This window comes from Diceros bicornis, chromosome 11, assembly GCF_020826845.1.
Source record: "Diceros bicornis minor isolate mBicDic1 chromosome 11, mDicBic1.mat.cur, whole genome shotgun sequence".
Taxonomy (NCBI): domain Eukaryota; kingdom Metazoa; phylum Chordata; class Mammalia; order Perissodactyla; family Rhinocerotidae; genus Diceros; species Diceros bicornis.
This window is the reverse complement of record NC_080750.1, coordinates 41,546,915-41,570,212: the sequence shown is the minus strand read 5'-3', so window position 1 is coordinate 41,570,212 and position 23,298 is coordinate 41,546,915. Positions and strand designations below refer to the sequence as shown.

The window sequence follows — 23,298 nt, the reverse complement described above, 5'->3', positions numbered from 1 at the left end:
CCCTGTGAAGTAGGAAATATTAGGACCATTTTACAGATGAGAAAACAGAGGCACAAGAGGTTTCTAATAAATGGAAGAAGTTGGATTTGAATCTAGAGAGCCTGGGTCTCGAGTCCACTCTCTTAAACCACTAAGCTACTGCCTTAACATACTGGTCTCTGTACCCAGAATGCCCTTCACCCTCAACCCCCTTATGAACTCCCATATATCTTTCTAGAACCAATTTAAATGTCTCCTTCCTTAACTACAGAGCCTTTCCTCAGCAGAATTAATTTTCACCTCTTTTGTACTACCACCTTCTTTGGTATTGCACAAATCATACCATATTACAATGATTTGTTGACATGTGTGTCTCCTCACCAGACTGTGAGGTCCTGGAGGACAGAAACCACTAATTTATCATTATGTCCCTCTCATCAGTCACAGTGCCTGCCAAAGCAAACATTCACATTTACTGAACTGAAAGAATTTCAGTAGAGGTAATGCCTATCTTTATTCAAAAACATTTCAAGTTGTCCACACAGCCCAATAATGGGCCTACTCAGTTCAGCAATAAGAATTCTATATACTCATTTCTAAAAACTGGTAAAAAAAAATAAATGTTTAAATTATCCTAAGAGACTCTATTAGTGTCTCCCAAAACCAATACACTGTGTCTGAAATCCAGCTCAGTGTGGATTTCAAAATGTAATGCTTATCATAAAGCGACTCCTAGAAAATCCGTCCCCCAAACTACCCTCCACTAGTAATGAATGAGTTGCAAACCAGAATTTTAATGAAAAACTACGGAAGACCTCAGCAGAGCAAGAAAACAAAAGAAAGACTACGATTTCCACAATTCTGACCCTTTAACTAAATAAAAAATCAGTTAAAAACTGATTATTATATGCAAAGACCAGGTGTATGTAGAACTACATAATGTGTTAAGAGAGTCTTGATTTGTTTTGTACTGCTCAATTGTGTGTGAGGGATGAATGAACTACAGCTAGATTAGTGGACAGATGCTGATAAGGAAGGGCTCTGTGCATCTAAGTTGAATTTTGAGCAGGGAAGTGAGAGGATCAGAGCCTTATTTTAGACTTTCTGCAGCACTAATGAAATTCTCTGAATCAGTGGATGGTTATCGTTAAGACTAACTTCATATCTTCTGTTTTCATTCATTCTCATTCACTTGTCAAATATCTGCCATATGCCAAGAACTGTGCTAGGTACTAAGGACACAAGCTGACCAAGAGAGGGAGTTGAGTAAACTAACAACTGTAGCGCAGTGTGGTAGATCAGAGTTACACTCAGGGTGCTATATAGCAGCAAAGAAAAGAAATACCCAAGTCAGAACAAGTAGTGTGGAAAGACGGACAAGGGCACAAATAAAAAATAAAAGCATATTGGAAATGCTATTCCTTTTGGAAAAAGATTTTAAAATGTGCATTTCAAATCAGTAGTGGTCACTTATTTCCCATACTGTCAGGTGACTCTGTAAGAATAGCATGTCAAGCACGATAGTTATAACATTGCTCTTACCTAGTTGTGCACGTATTACAGGACACCATCCTACATCTGTCAATATAAGCCAAGGTAAAATGGAGGAAGTCATTCCCTTGAAGCTGAGATTGTTCCTTCACTTTTAAGGCCAAGCTATTTGGAAGGGGCAAAGGAAAGGAAAGAACCAGAAGATGATGGGAAGAATAGTTTATCCTGATGCATTCGGTCTTGCTTTTCCTTACAAAAAATATTCCAAAGGACCACAGGTACTCTCTCTCTTCATTCTCTCTCTCTCGCGCACACACGCGTGCACACTCTCTCTCTCTCACATACACACACACACACACACACACTGATTAAAATCATTATCACACTGGGAAAAATCAGCAAGTTTCAGTCAAAACTCTTGAAACAGTTATCAAGAAGAAAAAAGTCATCTCTTGATCTTTAACAAGTACTATACATTCTTTAGGATACAGAGAAATGCCATTTAATTTGGGAGTACCCACAATATAATTACGTTTTAAGCTACATAAAATTCACAACAAAATCACAACAAAGACTTATGAGAAAAGGATTTGATCATTTCTACTTTCTGTTGAACCAAAATGGCCACTTCTACTATCATCCAAATACCACATTTCCATGTATTTCACAAGAACTAGCAGACTTAAACATGCACTACCACTTTCATCATCTCCACATAAAGCTTTTCTTGCCCATTAAAGTTATTAATTTATCTGAAAAGGCTTCAGGAATGCATCTATGTCACATCTATTTAGAAAGGCTAGTTGAACAACTATTTCTTCCACCCAACCCAAATATTTCAGCCTTGTAGAAATAAGTTACTACGCTTTAAATTACTCCCAGCAACATTAATGATAATATCTTACTCAACTACAGAGAGGGGGAAAAAGTTTTTGCTTAATACCAGAATGTAACAACATTATTTTCTAAGCTTATAATCTAACTTTTAAAAGCAATTAGATCAGCAAAAAAACCAATAAAAGTATTCTGGCAGGAAAATTTTCAACTTCCCCTGCTTAGTGTATGAGATAAAATATAACCAACCACTAAGACATTCCATAATATAGCCTCAATCTAACTTCCAACCTTATTTTCCCATTACTGTACAACAAAAAATTGCATATTCTCTCCAAGCTGGTCACCAACTATCCAATGAATGTAATTTGCTTTAAAGTTTTGTTTATCTGTGGTTATGAGCAAGGACTATGCAGTCAGAATGCTTGGACTGAATCTTGCTTCACCATTTACTAATACTGTCACCTTAGGCAAGTATTTAACCTCTTGGTGCCTCAGTCTTCTTGTATGTATAATGGAGTTAATAACAATACCCACCTCATGCATTTGTAAGAATCAAATGATACAAAGCATGCAAAAGTTCTGCTATGGTCTACATGTTTGTGTCCCCCCCAAATTCACATGTTGAAATCCTAACCCCCAAAGGTAATGGTATTAGTAGGTGGAGCTTTTGGGAGGTGCTTAAGTCATGAAGGTAGAGTCCTTAAGAATGGGATCAGTGCTCTTATAAAAGAGGCTCTAGAGACATGCCCAGCCCCTTCGGTAATGTGAGGATACAATGAGAAGTCTGGGACCTTTGGTCACAGAGGAGAGGGCTCTTATCTGACCAGCTACCAGACACGGACTTTCAGCCTCTAGAACTGTAAGAAATAAATTTCTGTCGTTTATCAGCTACCCAGTCTGTAGTATTTTGTTATAGCAGCCTGAACAGACTAAGACAAGCTCTTAAAATTGTACCTGGCCAAGTGTTCAATACATTTTGTCATTATCAACATCAGTATCAGTGTCTCCCTTGGGAATCTCCTCCATTCATTTAAATCTACTCAACTTTCAGCTCAAAATAATCATTTCTAAGACTTCTAAGAAGTCTCCCTTAACTATAAGTCTCCCTTAACTACATGGATTTATAAAGATCTTGCCATCCTGTAAACTCACACAATTAGGACTTATCATTAACAATTAACTTCTCACAAAAAGTTAATTAACTATGTAAGGTATTTACTTGCCTTATCAAGTAAAGTATAAATTATCTCGACATGAAACACATATCCTATTATTTCTGTATTGCCCAAAGAACTTAGCACAGTGCCTGTGCAGACCAGACACACAGTAAATATCTGTAGAAGGAGCTAACGCAACCCACACATAGTTGAGTTTGTTTGCTATCTTAGAAAATGTTAAAGAGAAACATAAATTATAACCATGAGGCTTTCAGATTGTTCAATATGATGAACACATACAACCTACACACAAGGGTGAAAAAAATGTATTTCCTGATGTAATTTTCAGATCTACTTCAAGAATGTCCATTCTCAAGAGACAAGTACATTCCTGCACATAATTGGACTCACTGGCAAAACCAATGCAGAACAGAATGATGGGGAAAAGAAAAAGAAATTAAGACTTCTCCCTCTCTCTAATCTGGAAGTAATTAACAAGGAATTCAAAGGAAGTTAACATTTTACTTTGGCAATATGTTGAATAAACTGATTCTTCAGTGCAACCTTGAATTTGGAATCTGGTTCAATGCAATATTAACTGAGTTCATTAACTTCTATATTTATATAAATCCCACCATCTCTTGCAGCATTTTTAATCTCTACCACTCATTCAGGCAGGTAGCCATTTAACACTTTCATTCTTCATTTCACTCCTTCATGTGTATATATCTCATCTTCAGCACAGGTTATAAGCTCTTTCTTATAAAGCACTGATCCTGACTTCTGCTTTTTCAAATTACCTCCAGTATCTAGTAAAATGCTTTGCACATAGTAGACCCTCAAATATTTGTTCTGACTGAACAAATAAACTTACAGTATACATTCCTGGGTGAGGACTAATTTAGCTGAATCTGTGGCCACCATATACTGAGTGCCTATGCATAACAGGCACTTTACACATATCACTTAATCCAGACCACAACCCTTTGAAGTAGGTATAATCTCTCTTTTACAAATTGGGAAACTGAGGCCTTGAAGAGTTTAAGAAATTTTTCGAAAATCCTACAGCTAGTAAGGAGCGAAGCTGTGATTTCAATCCATGTCAGATTTCTAACTACTTCTCTTTCCATTAAGCCATATTGCTTCTGTAAAATGGTAAGTGATCTTCAGAACCACGGTTGAGGGGCATAGTATGATATTGACATGCCTTCTGAAATTTCAGTGAAAGAATAAAGTAGGTTTAGGTCAGTGAAATGGCACAGTAAAATGAGTTTGTTTTTTTTTTTTTAATTTTTTGAAGATAGTTATTTATAGCAAATGCAAAGGGCTATCAACCTTTTATAAAAGACATACCAAAATCTCGCTCTTCATTTACTTCTGGAGTGCTTAGAACAGAAGGTGTAGGACCTACTGCCTATGTGTTAGCCTCTGACTTAACCTCTAATTCTAAGCAGGTGTGTGAGATTAAGCTTTGATTTCCATTTTGTAAATTGGAACAGGAGAGATGTGTCACAAAATACACTGGATGGCAACTCTCAGACCAGTTAAGGAGAGGAGTATATTGACAGTAACTAATTAGAACATCCTATTCTTCAATCATTCAGAATAAATAAACAATGCTAGGAAGTTCACTTTTTAAAAACAGATTTACTGTATAGCAAGAATCTCTTGCTTACTTCTATTAAGGTTTGCCAAGCTCCTCCACTTGCTAAGTAGAGATTATGCTAAATCCAGAGGCAAAGAAATGGAAAGTATACATTTGGTCTTTTTTCTCAAAGGCAAAGAATTTCTCTGGCTTACAAAGTCAACCAAGAAATGTTTAATCAGTACACATTATGCTCAGTTTCAGGCACAAATAATTGCCTGGAAGAAGGTAAGATACAACACCAGAAACACCAACCATAAAGAAACAACTTGATAAATTGGACAACAAAGTTAAAAACTTTTGCACTTTGAAAGGCAGTTAAGGGAATGAAAAGATGAACCACAGACTGGGAGAAAACATTTGGAAAGCATTTATCTGATAAAGGATTTGTATCCAGAACATATAAAGAACTGTCTCAACTCAAGAGTAAAGACAGGGGCTGGCCCGGTTGTGCAGCAGTTAAGCGCATGCAAGCCGCTGTGGTGGCCCGTGGTTCGCAGGTTCAGATCTGGGGTGCACACCAACACACCGCGTGTCGAGCCATGCTATGGCAGCGTCCCATATAAAGTATAAGAAGATGGGCACGGATGTTAGCTCAGGGCCAGTCTTCCTCAGCAAAAAGAGGAGGATTGGCAACAGATGTTAGCTCATGGCCAGTCTTCCTTACAAAAAAAAAAAAAAAAGAGTAAAAACAAACAACCCAATTTAAAAAAAGGCAAAAGATCTGTATAGACACTTCATTAACAAAGATACAAGGATGAAAAACAAACACATGCAAAGATGCTCAACATTATTAGTCATGGAGGAAAAGGAAATTAAAACCACAATGAGATATCATTATACACTTATTAGAAAGTATTGATGAGGATGTGGAAAGACCAGAACTCTCATACATTGCTGATGGGAATGCAAAATGGCACAAGCACTTAGGAAAATAGCTTGGCAATCTCTCAAAAAGTTAAATAGGGGCCAGCCCAGTGGCGTAGGGGTTAAGTTTGTGCACTCTGTTTCGGCGGCCTGGGGTTCGCAGGTTTGGATCCTGGGCGGGGACCTACACAATGCTCATCAAGCCATGCTGCGGCGGCATCCCACATACAAAATAGAGGGAGATGAGCACAGATGTTTGCTTAGGGCCAACTTCCTCAGCAAAAGGAGGAAGACTGGCAATGGATGTCAGCTTATGGCCAACCTCCCTCACCAAAAAAACAAAAGTTAAATATACACCTACACTATGATCCAGCCATTCTATTCCTAGGTATTTACCTAATGTAAATGAAAACAGACATCCATACAAAGACTTGTACATGAATATTCATAGTAGCTTTATTTCTAATAACCTGAAACTAAAACAAACAATAAAAAACTCAAATGTCCATCAACAGATAAACAAACTGTTGTAAATCCATACAACAGAATACCACTCAGCAATAAAAATGAGTGATTAAAACATACAGCAACATGGATAAATCTTAAAATAATTATGCTAACTAAAAGAAGACAGGAAAAAGAGTACACACTGTATGATTCCATTTATATAAAATTCTAAAAATTATAAACTAATGTATAGCAACAGAAAGCAAATCACTGGTTGGCTGGGTATGGGGGCAGGGAGAGCAGTGTGAGGGGTAGGAGAGAAAGATTAAAAATGGGAATGAAGAAATTTTTAGGGGTGATGGGTACCCTCACATCTTGATTGTGGTGATGGTTTTATGAATGTATACATATGTCAAAATTTATCAATTTATACACTTTACATATGAGCAGTTTTTGTATGTCAATTATTCCTCAATGAAGCTATCCAAAAAAAAAAAAAACTAATCAAAAGGATAAGACTTATACATGTGAAAAGTTAAAAGAATAAAAAATCTGTGGTATGTATCCTCTAAGATGGCCCCAATGATCCCTGCCTCTTGGTATTTATGCCCATGTATAATCTCTCCTTGAGCGTGGACTGGATTTAATTGTTTCTAGGGAACAGAATGTGGCAGAGGTGATGGGATATCATTTCCAAGATTAAGTTACAAAAAAAACCTGTGGCTTCTGTCTGGGACTCTCCACACACATTTGCTCTGAGGGAAGGCAGCTGCCATATTGTGAGCTGTCCTATGGAGAAGCCCACGATATATGGAATGAGGGAGGCCTCTGGTCAAAAGCTATCAAGGAATTAAGGCCCTCAGTCCAACAGCCTTCAAGGAATTGAAGACCTCAGCCCAAGAGCCTGCAAGAAACTAAATCCAATAACCATATGAGTGAGCTCAGAAGTAAATACTCTCCCAGATGAGCTTTCTGATGAGAATGTAGCCCTGGCCAACAGTTTGACTACAACCTCATGTGAGACTTTGAGCCAGAGGTACCTAACTAAGCCATGCCTTGATTCCTGATCCACTGAAACTGTGAGATATCAATATTTGTTTCTTTAAGCCACAAAATTTTGGAGTACACAGTTTTGTTATACAGCAATAGACAACTAAAATACAAGATCTAGTCACATTCATATAAAAGAAAGTCCTCAAAATATTTTTACCTATTTAGAATATATTCTGCTAAAAATAACAGAATATTTGACTTAAAGTAGATTAAACAAGGGCTTAATTTTCTTACATAATATGAAGTCCAGAGGTAAGGCAGTCCACAGGTAGTGCAGCATCTCAAAATGCCACCAAAGACCCGAGCCCTTTTTATACAGGCTCTGCTGTACTTAGGGAACAGCTCTTCATCCTAATGCTTGTTACAATATGATCCCCTGTCCATATTATGGAAAAGAAGAGGAAGGGGTTCTACCTTTATCAGGAGAGAGAACACTTTCCCAGAAACTTCGGAGCTAGTTTTCCACTTACATCTTATTAATCAGAACTGTCTCTCATTGCCATCCTTAGGTGCAAGGGAATCTGGGAAGATGAGCATTTTTTACTAAGACACACTGGTCTCTCAACAAAGTAAGTGTTTTGTTAGTAAAAAAGAAGGGGGCAATGTTTATTAGATAGGCAGCCAGAAGTATATGCCAAAGTAATACATTTTATTTGTGATAAAACCAAAAATATTACCAGAGTTTGAAGAACGGCAAGAACACTGTGAACTATGGGAGCTTGAGAAGGTTTCTGAGAAGAGATGTTTAGAATTTGGTTAAGTAGAAAGGAAGAACAAGGGAATTTTCAAAGAGGATAAAAGCAAGAACAAAAAACCATGAAGACAGGAAAATGCAATACGGCCTAAAAGTAAATTACTTCGTATAAAGTTTTTAATTGCATAACTAAGCCCTTAAAAAAAAAAACTGCTAAGTGATGAATATGCATGGTGTTTCTTAGCAGGAAAAAAAGTGCATCATGTTTAAGAGATAAGACATGGGCCAAGGATCTGAATAGACATTTCTCCAAGGAAGATATACAAACGGACAGTAAACACAGGAAAAGATACTCAACATCATTAGTCATCAGGGAAACGGAAATCAAAACCATCATGAGATACCACTTCATATCCACTAGGATGGCTAGAATCAAAGTCAGGCAATGACAAGTTTTGGTGAGGATGTGGGGAAACTGGAACACTCATACACTGCTGGTAGGAATGTGAAATGGTGCAGTGGCTCTAGAAAACAGTCTTCAAGTTCTTCAAACAATTAAACATAATGTTATCATATAACCTAGCAATTCCCAAGAGAAATGAAAACATATGTCCACAAAAAAACCTGTACATGAAAGTTTACAGCAGCATTATTCCTAATACTCAAAAGGTGCAAACAACTCAAAAGGCCCTCAACTAATGAATGGATGAACAAATATCCATACAATGGATTATTATCTGGCCATAAAAAGGAATGAAGTAGGGGCCGGCCCCATGGCTTAGCAGTTAAGTGCCCGCGCTCCGCTACTGGCGGCCCGGGTTCGGATCCCGGGGGGGCACCGACGCACCGCTTCTCCGGCCATGCTGAAGCTGCGTCCCACATACAGCAACTAGAAGGATGTGCAACTATGACATACAACTATCTACTGGGGCTTTGGCGGCGGGGGCGGAAGGAGGAGGATTGGTAATAGATGTTAGCTCAGAGCCGGTCTTCCTCAACAAAAAGAGGCGGATTGGCATGGATGTTAGCTCAGGGTTGATCTTCCTCAGAAAAAAAAAAAAAAAAAGGAATGAAGTACTGATACATACTACAACATGGATGAACCTTGAAAACATTATGCTAAATGAAAGAAGCTAGTCAAGAAAGACACACGTTATATGATTCCATCCATATGAAACGTTCAGAACAAGGAAATCTACTGAGACAGAAGGCAAATTAGTGGTTGCCTAGGCCTGAGGAATGTAGGTGGGCTGCTACCACCTTGGTTCAAACCACCATTACTTCGAAGCTGGATTACTCCAATAACTTAAGCTACCTGGTCTCCCTACTTCCATTCTTTGTTCACTAATAGATTCCAAGTGCCTAGAACAGTATCTGGCACACAGAGGACAGTAGGTATTCAATAAATTGGTTGTTCTTCTGACTCTAAGTCCTGTGCTCTTTTCCAGTTTTTTCCCTTGATTTATTTATGGATATATATAGCTTATGGGAAGAGAGGGAGTGCAACTCAGTATCCAAACCCCTTTCCTACTTTGAGGAATTTCTGGTACCAACAGGAGGCAGCTACCTCCCACTACAGAAACGAGAAACCCCAATTATTTACTTCCCCAGTTCCCCTGGCAACTAGAGTGTGGGCATGTGACCCAGGCTTGGCCAACCACATGCACATCCCAGAATTGTGACTGGTAGCTGGGACAGAAGTTTCTTGGTGCTTTTTCTGTTGGTGGCAGCAACATCTGGTTCTTTGGCGAGGGTCAGGAATGCCGGTAGAATCATCTTCCGAGGTCAGCGATGTGAACAGAGCTAGGTGCAGTGTTCTGGGCTCCAGGTCTCATGGTGTGGTTTCAGCTGTGCACCTTCCCTCAGTTCCTGCCTACTTTTAGAACCCAGTGTCTAGCCTTCCCGTGATTCTGTGAGTCCACCCTATATCTTTTACTAAATTCCTTTTCTGCTAATGTCAGCCAGAGTTAGTTTGTGCTGCTTGTAATTACGAACACTGACTGAAAGAAGGCTCCCTACAAACTTGAACCTTCTTAAATCCAGGAGCCACATTTTAAGTAGTGGTGTTTCAGGAGGATTTTCCTGTGAAGAAACGCAATCCCACATAATCTTCAAAAAGAAAGCAATTCATTTACTTTAGTATTGTTGATTAAGTTTTCCTGTTCCCATTATCTTCCAGAGAATCAGGATTCTTTCCCCTTTCACTCCAAAACAAGTCCATAGCCCCTTTCCCTGAAGTTTCATTTCTTGCCTATACTGTGAATACCACATGATAATTTACCCCATCAGTCTTGTAAAAGGATAAAAATTAGTTCATTAAAATGAGATGGAATCTTGCAGTACAGACTAAATACACATTCTCAGAAGCAACTAGTATTTCCTTCAATAGCTGAATGAATAAACAAATTGTGGTATATAAAATGGAATATTATTCAGCAAAAAAAATAAATGAGCTATCAAGCCACCAAAAGTCATGGAGGAAACTTAAATGCATATTGCTAAGTGAAAGAAGCCAATCTAAAAAGGCTATAGATATAGACTGTTTGACTCCAACCATATAACATTCTGGAAAAGGCAAAACTATAGAGACAGTAACAAGATCAGTAGTTGCTAGGGGTTAGGAGAGAGGGAAAGATGGAGGAATAAGTGAAACACAGGAGATTTTTAGGGTAGTGCAACTGTTCTGTATGGCACTGTAATGGTGGAGACACGACATTTATGCATTTGTCAAAACTCACAGAATGTACAACAATAAGAGTGAATCCTAATGTAAACTATGGACTTCAGTTAATAAGGCATCCATATTGGTTCATGAAGTGAAACAAATGTACCACACTAATACAAGATGTAAATAATAGGGGAAATCATGTGTTTGGTGGGGAGAAGGGGGTGGTATTTGAGAACTCTCTGTACTTTCCCATCAATTTTTCTGTAAATCTAAAAGGAACTAAAATACTAGAAAACAATATCTTGGCATGTGGAAAGATGAAAGTTAAAACATTCTAAGGTCCTCGTATTATTTGGGAAAAAGATAGAGATGCTGATTATCTTTCGACTTTGAGTCAAATAATGCACGTTAAAAATTTAACAGAAACCAACAAATGAAAAGAGGATTAAGTAAAACAAATTTCTTTATTACAAAGCAAATCTATATTTTTATATAGATTTTTATATTTTTAACTTACCTGAGATTCCAGAACCTCCAACTTACGTTTCCTCGCATGAAGAGCTTTACTTGGAAAAGCCCAATAATAATTAGAAGTTCCAATCCTCTCACAGTCAACCACACCATCATCAACTAAGCTTTGAAGGACTTCTTTTACTGACATAGCAGCTGGGAGAGAGAATTTTTTAAAACTCTACATTAAGACACATCATAAATCAAATTAAAAAGCCAATACTGGGGAAATGCTTGCAACAAATATTATAGACCAAAAGTTAACAAGTTAATAAATAAGGATCATTTAAAAATAATAGCAAAAAAAGACAAATATTTCAATAGAAAAAAAATACGTCAATGGGCATTTACAAAATATGCATGGTCAACAGACAAAAAAAATGTTCAAACCCACTAATAATTGAAGAAATGCAAAATAAAGCAATTAGATATGATTTCTTGACTACCAAATTAAAAATACTAAAAAACATAATAAAGGATTCAGGGAAATGGGTACTTTCAACATGTGTGGGAAAATGTGGCAATATGTATCTAAAATCTTAGATTTATGCATACTTCTTGTGTAGAAATTCCACTTTTATAAATTCAGCCAAAGAAAATGATAAATGTGCATAAGGATGCTTGTCAAAGCACTGTTTTTAATAGCAAAAGCTTGGAAACCATTCCCATAACCGGACTTTTAAAAGTATTTTATTGCAATGAGATAGTATGCAATCATTAAATTAATGTTATAGAATATTTAATAGCATGGACATACATACATTCAAAATGTATTATATAGAATGTATTGAAAAATAAAAGATAAAAGACAGTATGCACTAAGGTGACAGTGGTTATCTTTGAATAGTAGGTAAGATGCAACTTTTATTTCCTTTTTTTTGCTCATTTTTCTTATTTTTTTCCAATAATGAACATGTATTGTCTTTTGTGCTAAGAAAACTAAAACAAAACTATTATGAAAAATTAAACAACAGAGAAATAAACTAGATGTTATGGTTAGGGGTATGATTAAAAATCAGAAAAAAGTTAAAAAAAAATACCATGTAATAATGCTAAGTCATATTTTACAATGTTTGAAATTCATGAACAATTCTTACTTTCTATTAAGTAAAACCGTACCAAGAAATTATCCATATTTTAACGTCCATTTTAATTTTTCCTAGAGCAGATCCCCAAATATAAAATCTATTTAAAAATTAATGATTTAATAAATAAAAAAAATCGACACCAAATGTACAAAACATTTAGCCTCACTTGTATGGAAGTACAAACTGAAATGAAATGTCAAAGAATTCTTAAAATGAAAACACAGTTCTAAGAAATGAATGTGAGTATAATTTGGTATAAACTTTCCTGAAGGCAACTTGAGAATACATATAAAAACACTAAAACTACAAAATCTCTATTTTCTATTTTATTTCTAGTGATATTTCATAATGAAGTAATATGAGATATAGAAAAAAATTTATAGGGGGGAGACGGAGGGATGAATAGGCAGAGCACAGAGGATTTTTAGGGCAGTGAAAACACTCTGTATGATACCTTAATGGATCCATATCATTATACCTTTGCCCAAACTCATGGAATACACAACACCAAGAGTGAATCCTAATGTAAACTACGGACTTTCGGTGATCATGATGAGCCAGTACAGGTTCATCAATTGTAACAAATGTACCCCTGTGAGTGATGCTGATAATGGGGGAAGATATGTCTGTGTGGGGACAGGAAGTATATGGGAAATCTCTGTACCTTCTTTTCAATTTTGCTAGGAATCTAAAACTGCTCTAAAAAGTTAGTCTTTTAGAAAGAAATTTATGGTAGCATGTTAATTACACATTAATTTTAGCAGCAAAATTTGGGAACAACCTAGATGTTCAACAACAGGTAATGGGCTAAGCAAATTATGGCACAGTGGGTGGTCAAAGACTGAAACATTAGGAGATACAGATGTTGTAAATCATTTTTTAAAAGCAAATCACATAGGTAAATGTAGATGATATAATGTAATATGAAAAAATACATCAACATAAACTGTATATGCAGCATGGTTTCCTCTCAGAGAGATGGACAGACACATACATACACAAGATAAACAGAACCTAAGAATAAGACATCAAAATACACGAAAATGTTAACAGTGGTGATCTCAGAATAGAGAGATTAGGAACAACTTTTATTTTCATTATATTCTTTATAATTTCCAAATCTGTTAAAATAAACATGTATAGTTTATATAATCAGAAAGTAAGGTTTAAAAAAATATGTATCATACGAAGTGGGTTTAACAGTGTCCCCTCAAAGGATAACCCCCAGAATCCGTGAATGTGATCTTATTTGGAAAAAGGGTCTGTATAGATGTAATTAAGGATCTCCATGATGAAATAATCCTGGATTTAGGGTGAGTTCCAAACCCAACAACATGTGTCCCTATAACAGACAGAAGGAGTGAAAATAAAGAGGAAGGCCCTAGAGGCAGAGACTAGAATGATGTGTCTATAAGCCAAGCACTGCTGGCAGCCATCAGAAGCTAGGAGAGAAGCATGAAATCGACTCTCCCTCACAGCCCCCAGAAGAAACCAACCCTGCCGACACCTTGATATTAGACTTCTGGCCTCCAGACCCATGAGAGAATAAGTTTCTATTGTGTTAAGTCACCAAGTTTGTGGTAATCTGTTACGACACAAAGTCACATTTAACAAATTCTAGAACCTACATGAACAATTTTTACTTCTTTTGAAGTAAATTATACCCATAAATAAATGTGTGCATATTGTGTGTATGTATATATATGTATGTATGTGTGTGCATGCATGCCTATTCCATTTTAATTTTCCTAGCAGACACTCCAAACACAAGAATCATGGCCGTGGCCCAAAGACATCATATAGAGACTTTTACAAACATTCTTCATCTAGAAATTTATGTTTCCATAAAGGGAAACACTGTTGCAGAAAAGATGACCGATGTTTCCCAAAATATCCCAGCACATCTTTGATACTTACTAATGCCTTTCTCTTTGGGAGCAATCTTCTCCATGTCTTTTAATTGAAACACATCTTTCTGTTTATAATGGTTAAAAAAGAGATGGAAAACATGTATTTATTTTCTACTATCTATTTATATTTACTATAATTATGTTCATAAAACATTGTACTAAAAAACTGTGCCTGGAAATGGACATTGCAATAGAGTCAAGCATTTTAGAGCTGGAAGAAACGATGCCAATTATCTTGCTCAATACCATCAATAGAACTTAAAATGGACAGATGTTGCACAAACATACAATTCTTTAAAGTACTTGGAGAGAAGACCATGAAGAACATCTTCCCACTGAAGTATAAAAACTAGTTATGATGACTCATTTGTTAACATGAGATAATTAGTTTCTCTGACATTTTGATTTTAAGAAAACACAAACAGTACTTTGGCATGTATCATATGTCACAGATTCAACAGTTCTAACTAAAAGCAAAACAGACAACTATCAAGATTTGTTTACATTTAAGGTTTCATAGAAGAGCTACACCTACATAGGAAAATTATACAATTCATGGCTGCCTATCCATCCTTCAGCTATACATGCTGCATGTCTACCACATGCAAAACAAAACATTATGGGAAGATACACATGTAGAATATTTAATCTTATAGTTGGAAAAAAATCATGTAGAATACTCCTTTCTTGTAATAAGCCTTGGTTGAAGTGGTGAAAAGAACTTGGATAACAACAGTGAAATATTTGAAAAGACTGAAGCATTCAGTAATTAGAACATTATTCAGTAATTAGAATTATTGTGATTATTGTTAAGGAAATCTGGGGTCTCTTTCTTCCAAAGTAAACTTGAAAAGGCAACTTCAATAGGATGGAAATTTAGACTTCATCAAAATTAAAAACTTCTGCTCATCCAAGCGCACTGTTAAGAAACTGAAAAGACAAATACTGACTAGAAGACAATATTCACAAAACATATACCTGACAAAAGACTGGTACCCAGGATATACTTCCACCACTATCCCTCCAAAAAAAAGACGAATTGATGCATGGATAAAGGAGTGGATAGATGAATATATATGTGATAAAACAAGTAGAGTATAATGTTAATGGTAGAATCTAGGTGTTGGGTATGTAGGTATTCACTCTAAAATTCTTTCATCTTTTATAATAAACTGTTGGAAAAAGTAACTTCTCTCACTACACTTAAGATTTAGTAAATTAAGGAAAATTCTAAGCCATTGCTCTTAGAGCGTGAAATCAATTTTTGCACATCTAGGAATAAACTACTTAAAGATAATACTTGAGGGTCTCAGAGAACATGCAATAATTTACTGACTTGAGGCCTCCAATGCATTAAAAAAATCAATTAATCAAATCCATTTGCAAATATTTTAGATTCCCTGGAAAAAGAACATGAATTGATCGAGACATTGCCTATATGTGGTCATCAAGGAAGAGCCCCAGACATACTGGCTGCCCCAGCGAGGCTGCTGTATAAATAAATGGGCTTGCAAAGAACTAGCCTCAGAATGAAAGTGTGGTCATTCAAGTGAACAGAGAAAATGGTCTCATGTAAATATTAGTTCTCCCCAGGATTAAACAGAGACAATAAAGGAGAGATGAACACAATGGTTCCAGCTCTTAAAAAAAAATGTGGAAGACACCATGGAAGACACATAGATAACTTTTAATTAAGCATATATGACGTGGGCATTGTAAATTTTACACAGATTACCTTATTTAATCCTCATACCAACACTGAGAGCTGGGCACAATTATTATTATCCTCTTTAATAGACAAGGAAACTAAGACTTAGGTCAAGTAACTTGCTTAAGGTCACAAAGCTATTAGGTAAAACAGACTTCAGGTGCCAGTTCTCTATCGTTGAGCTATACTGCTACCGTGTTCTTCCTAAGTGTAATAAGCAAAGAATTCTTTTTCTACCATATTAGCAACTTCAAATATGTACTTGTATGTATACATATGAATAAATATATATAGGAATATATGAACTGAAATCAATCAATTAATACAATTAATTCCTAGCTTTACATAAAAACTCACTGACTACTGAACTTCTTTAAGCTGCTAATACTCATTAGTATCATAGTCACTGGTGTCTTCATGTTATTAACTGAGAGCAGAGCTGAATTTTTTTCAATCAGAAACATCCAATTTTGATACTGAGAAAAATTAGCAATATCATAAAGGACAAAATAATTTCACCCACCACTCTCCCCAGCTTTCCACTGCCTGGTAGAAATTAAATCTACTTTTCTTGCTCTGAGACCATAGGAAAAATATTTCAACTCAGCAGAAAAAATAGTCATAATCCTCACATACAAACTTCATCAATTTATCTTCCTAATCATATCATCATTATTAATATGATACTCTGTTCTGAATCATCAATGACTTTTAGTAAGTCATTGTATGTAAGTAAGATTAGTAAAATTACACTTAGAGGGCAAATAGTTTAAAAAAAAAAAAAAAAGTCCCCAGAATATTTCACTTGTTTTACTGAGAATCTGAATTATCAAAATGAAAATGTCAAGTATTATCATCACTTATTAATTTCATATTCTATTTTGCCATTTTTCCCCGTCTTCTTCACATTTGTATGTAATGAAAACAGCCAGTAGACTGTTGCAAGACTAGACTTTAAAGGTCCTGTCAAGTATTAGGCTAAGACATAGGAAGTTTACATTTTTGTAGGTCAGAGGTTTGGACTTTAACCTGGAAGCAGAGAAAAGCCACTGTAGAGCACCATGGTGAAGAAAACAGGCTCTAGAGCCAGGGGCCTGGGTTTGAATCCTGGCTTTGGCACTTAGGAACACAAACTCCAAACATCTTTCCTGTTAGTGGCAGGCACAAATATCTGGAATAAGTTAAGGAGACCTATGTACCATCATATACGTGTTACACTACAGACAGATTTATAAATGCAAAGAGGCAGTATTTAGCACTGCCTCTAAAGCAGATGACCCTCCCTGGGTTTGAATCCTGGTACTATCACTTCAATTCTTTGAGATCCAGGGCTGGTATCTTAGGCTGTGTCTCAGATGTCCTCATCTGTAGGATGGGAATGATAACAACAGTACTGATCTCACAGGGTTAAAAAGGATGAAGTCAGATAACCTCCACAAGGTGCTTAGAACAGTGATGGGCACCTAGGAAGCTCTCAGTAGATGTGAGCTACCATTATTATCATTTTCAGGCAGAAAGGGGACACAATCAAATATATGATTCAGAAAGATGATTCTGGCGCCCCTGTGTAGGACAGTCGGGATAGAAGAGACTCTACAAACATCGGGATAGGGCTCTACTGGGACAGGGTGCTTTCATACCCCATAGCTCACAGGAACTACAAATGTTTGCAGAATTTTATTCATTCTTCAGGAAAGTGGTCAGTATTAATCTCTAATGAAAATACGCAAAATACTAAAAATCTTAGGGAAAACGACTTACCGTCTCAAAAAATATTTCCATCATGCGGGCTCTCTTTTCCTCTGCACTCAGTCCTTTTTTCTTCGACTAAAGCACAAAAGTTAAAAAGTAAACACTGCATTTTTTTAAATACTGCATTTCAAAACAACTTGGTCTGAAACTTTATCATAAATTTTGACAAATTATGATAAATTTGATAAATTTATCTTGTTTGATACCAACAGTTTGATAACTCTCAGAGCCAGGCCTCAAGACTGATTTTAACTACTTTACTATTATATGCCAAGCCATGTGGTAGGTGCTGCCAATATGATAATAAGAACTGTGACTGAGGCAAAGTCTGGCATTTTGTAGAAATTTAATATTTACCAAATGATCCAATGATAAGTCACTGTATTTACCTTTAAAAGACAATTTCTCAAAGAAAATGAATAGACATAACCACTTATGAACAGATCCATGCACCAATTGCTACCTAGAATAGAATGAATTACTATCTAGGACTGAATGAATTAATTCCACTCTGGGGAGGGAGGTGGGTTAGGTAGGAAGGCTAGAGATGAAAAGGATTTTGGCAAGTTGAGAAATGGTGAGAGGGTGTCATGGGCAGATCATAACAGGCACAACGTTATGGAAGTACATGGAATGCTCCAGAAAGATAAGCACTCTCGGGTGATTATTGTATGGAGTATGTAGGGGGAGTGGCAGATAAAGTGAGAAACCTTGTCTTGGGCCAAATTACGAAAGGCTGACTGTCCAGCAGAAGAGAGTGGACTTTATTCTAGGAACTACTTCCTAGAGTGAGCAATTTCAAAAGCAGAGAGTGACAAGATCAGAGTTACACTTTAGTAAGATAGTTGCAGCAGCATTACGAAGGGTAGGCTGGAGGAAGGAAAAACTCATCCAAGTAGAAAATGAAAGCCTACTTCAGGTTACTATTATTCTGTAACTACTGTTTAGCCAATTCGAAATTAAGATAATATGTAACTGAAATGTATGTTAATAAATTTTACTATATAGAGTATATACAAAAAGCTCAAGTCGAAATTAAAAAAAAAGAGACAAACTTTCTCAACTCAAAGATTCACAGAAAATAACAAGAGAATAAGAACCATCATCTCTAGGACTCTAATAGATGATTCCACACTTACATTTCTTAAGTGATCTGCATCTTTGTTTAGTAGAACTTTAAAACACTTTAATCACTTAGAAAGCAGACAAAAATTGAAAAACAATTAAAGACTGACCCTATCTAACCAAATACTCCATCAGAAAATGAAAGCCTACGATGGACAGGGATAGAGATTTGGAACTGCCATTCTGAATACATACCAGAGTACATGAGTCTTTATTCTACTTACAGAACCTAGAAACTCACCAACTCATTTTCACACGAATAAAATTATCAGGTGTTCCCTGATGAGTTGTATAGATACAATATGTAGCCTCAGAGTTTATATTTTTCTTTTTCCTCTGTCCACTCAAAACATTGCAGTTCCCCAGGGTTCTCGATTGATGCCCTCATCTCCTCACACCTTTTCTTTGATCTCATCTGCTTTCTTGGTTTTAACTAACACTTAGGCTGAGACCTCAAATCTATGCTAGTCCCTTCCACCCCCAGGGTGGAATTAATTCATTCTGTCCTGGATAGTAATTCATTCTGTTCTAGGTAGCAATTTGTACATGGACCTGTTCATAAATAGTTGCGTCTACATCAGGATATCTACATCAGGAGTGTGCTCCTGAGCGTCAATCTCATGTTATCTACCTGCCTGCTGGACAGACTTCAAACTCAGGAGGTCTCAACTAAACTCTTCCTCTCCCACATCCACTCTCCAAACCTGCTGTTCCGGATCTTGAGTTCAGTTAGACACCACCTTGTTACCCAAGCCCGAGGCCTGGCAGTCTTCCCAGGTTCCTTCATCTCTCCTACTCCACATCCAACCAATCACCAAGTTCTGCCAATTTCAGCGCTTAACTATTTCTCAAATCTGTTGCGTCTGCTCCACCCCTATTACCTCTGCCTCAGTTCAGGCCTTCGTTATCTGTTTCCTGCAACATACCTGCACTCCCCTAACCATGCTTTGTCTTATCCTCTAAGTCCATGTTCCACATTGACAAAAAAGCAAATCAAACCATGCCTCTCCCTTGCTTAAAACCTCCAGTGGCTCCCAACCATCCAGAAGTATCCAGTCACCCTAGAATGATACCCAGTACAAGGTCCTCTATCACCTGATCCCAATCTACCACTCTCCACCTCCAATTTTACTATAACAACATGGAGAGCTAAGCAACTTGAGCTATAACACATGAACTGCTTGTAATTCCCCACTCACAGCATGCTCTTTCCCATTTCTGTGTCTGTTAAAAAATGTTGTTCTCTCTACCTAAAACACTTTCTCCTCTTACCTATTCGAAACTCCCAACAGTCTCCCAAGGCTTAGTTTAGGCATTCTCTAGAACTTCCCTGAGCTCACAGGTTAGGCTGAGTGTCATTCCATGTGTCCCTAGAACACAACTTCATCAAATCATTTACTACAACTGAAAGATGTGTTTACTTGTCGCTCTCAGCAGACTGAAAAACTTCTTTGGAACATGAACTGCCTTTGCCTTCCTAGTGCTTAGTGCCAGGTTAGAGGAGCAGACATAAAGGGCAGCCTTTAATTCCTTAATTTCAGGACCATGTAAAATTACCAACCATAAAATTTGAGGCTGTTCAGGCTCCCAAACCCCACAACACCCACTGCACTTCCACAAATATGACACAGGGTGAATTTCTAATAAGGCATTTTGTGACAACTATTTATTGTCTTATTTGGAGGAAAAAGTCAGAGAAATCTCAGGTGGTCAAGCTCCAAGAAATCATACAGACATGTCTAAACCTAGGGTGGACAGCTAGAGTTCAATACTGCTTTATCAGCCTCCCTTCACATCGGCCTCTGCAGTATCTGAGTAAACCAAGCATGAAATTCACACCCAGTTAGAAGATTCCTTCCGCTTATTTGTCTAGTCCTGTGGGTCTCAAACTGCCATTAGAATCATCTCAGGAGCTTTTAAAAAATAGATGCCCAGGCACATCCCATATAAACTGAATCAGAATCTTCGAGATGGGGCCTCCGTCTGGGCATGCATATTTTAAAAATCTTCTCCAGGTGCTTTAATTGTGCCCCAGGATTAAGAATACTGCTTTTCTCACCCCAGAATCTGGAGGCCACATCAGGGGCACTGTGGGCAGTGAGAATCCCTTTAGGACTTTAGTTTGTAGCTGCATCAGCGGAAAACAGATCCTAAGGTTTAGGAAATGTTCCTAACGTTTTGGTATTATAAACAGCTCCTTGGAGAAACCAGGGACTCCACAAGAATCTGCCACCCAGAGGTAGGCAACGAGGAGAATCTAGTGTCCTGGGGACACACAGTTTTAGGAAAGCTCTTATACTCAGCTCAGCTGCTATGAAAGTTAGTCAAGAAATACGGATGGGCTGTATCATCCATTTACATTGTTTTCAGGCTGATTTATTCATCAGTTTCTTTTATGACTACAAATAGTTTTTATTATTAACCACAGTAGGAGAGTATTGTGACCATAATTAAAATAACTAACATAAAAGGATGCCATATTAATCCATATTTAGAAATTTCTCCAAAAAATCAACAAGGGCTCATTTAATAATTAAGATTAAAGAAAATATCCTGATAGCATAAGTTAGAGATACATTCAAATCAGTAAGTAAGAGGACTCAAAACTTGAGAACAAAGGAAACTTCTCCAATTAGGAGTTACAGAATTCCTAAAGTCAGCCCTGTTGATCAATTACAATAAAATTTTGCAAAATTAAAAGTAGAAGATATCTGCTGCTCTCAGAAGTGGCAGACTACATTGCATTTCTCCAATCCCAAAAATATGCCGGGACTTACAATAACTGTTTACCCAGCAAGCCCAACCAAATCAAAACAGCTATTAATTCAGATTCAGGAAAGAGAATAAGTTATCTTTGATCAACATAACACTAAACTTACTTCTTAATCATATATAAAAAAGAGGAATTATGTATCTTATAAAAAGTTTTATTCTAATTTGTTTCATGTTTCTCCATTATCAGAGGTAAGCATCTGAAAAAGTTAATAGCACATCAAACCATTTAGTACTAGAAGGTGATTCATGTGTAGAGAGACTAGGTAAAAGGACAAAGGTAATGCATTTATCCTGCATAGTTCTCAACAGATGGTTATATTAGGCCAGTAACTCTATAAAGAGAAATATGATATCATATTTCATCTTATATGAGGGCACTGGTAACAGATTTAATTATGGTCCTGTTTGGCTTCTTACACCATTTTATGCCCAGGTGGCTGGGATGTTAGTTTAACCACAAAGAAGCCGTTATCAGTTATAATTACATCTGGACAAGTATCTTCAAATAAACACCATACAACCTAAATCCTTGTCCACCATTAGCTGGGCAAAATAACGGCCACTTAACTAAATTAAGATATTAAAATCTTAGATCTGTTTAATTAGATGTCGATTCTCTGCCAACAGAAGCATAAAAAAATGGCATGAAACTCTGAAGGTTTATGAAAATGATTTAAATGAGCAGAAAGGCATTAAATTCACAACGAGAAAGATAATTTGGAATCTTCCCAGGACTTAACCCATCATGGCACGCAAGGAATACTAACTCAGGGAGACGCTCCTCAAATAAAGCGACGAACACCCTACCGACCAGCAGTCCGAAGCACAAAAGGGCAGCAATTCCTGCCCTTTGGTAAAAACCAACAGATTTTCTCAGAAATCATCTAACTGGCATAAAGCAAAGATTCGTTAGGTTACTTTTCAAATTGTGAGCAACTCAGAAATGTGCTCTACCTGTTACAATGCATAAAAGCACTCAATTGTCAAAATCAAGAGGGCCCTCTGAGGTGGAGGGTGCCCCTCCGCGCCTGCCCGCTGACACTTTCTCTCCCTGTTCTTAAGAAGGGGCTGCACTTTTGGTGGCCGAATCTGGGCGGCCTGGGGCACAGGGTCCGAAGCGATTCGTGCTCTTTCTGACAGATCCCTGAGTTTGTGAGATGGGTTCACCAACGTCACCTTCTCGAACGCTTCACGTGTTTACCCTACCCCGGCCGCCGGAGGCGCCGGGCGGAGAACGGCGGGAGGGGCGGACGCCCCCGGCTCCCTCCCCCGGCACGCGGGCGCACGGGCCGGGGGCCAGCGCGGCCCCTCCGCTTCCCGGCTCCGGCGGCGGAGGAGGGAGCGCGGGCGCGCTCTCGGGGCCGCCCCGCCGCGATCGGAAAGCGCGGGGGTGCCACGGCGTCGACCTGGCGGCCCCTGCGTCTGAGGCCCAGGGCCCGGGCGGCCAGCGCCAAGCCGGGGTCCACGCGGCCGAGGGGCTCTGCGGCCCGGACACTGGGAGCGACGGGGACCCGGGAGCGTGGTCTCAGCTCTTACCATGGCGCGAGCGGCGCGTCTTCCGGTGGCGGGGCCTCCGCACTAGGCGAGGGGCG

The 23,298-nt window shown here is 37.8% G+C and overlaps 1 protein-coding gene across 3 annotated transcripts in view; it reads right to left on the bottom strand.

Moving 5' to 3' along the window:
* Positions 1–23,298, bottom strand: part of MND1 (meiotic nuclear divisions 1) — a 73,331-nt gene extending 50,033 nt beyond the window's left edge. For all 3 annotated transcript variants that reach the window (XM_058550227.1, XM_058550228.1, XM_058550229.1), the window contains exons 1-4: positions 23,243–23,298; positions 17,816–17,881; positions 14,354–14,411; positions 11,356–11,504 (exon numbers count right to left, since the gene is read on the bottom strand). In XM_058550227.1, coding sequence (XP_058406210.1) covers positions 11,356–11,504; positions 14,354–14,411; positions 17,816–17,881; positions 23,243–23,245 — 276 coding nt within the window. In that variant the 5' untranslated portion in view covers positions 23,246–23,298. The remainder of the gene's footprint in view (positions 1–11,355; positions 11,505–14,353; positions 14,412–17,815; positions 17,882–23,242) is intronic.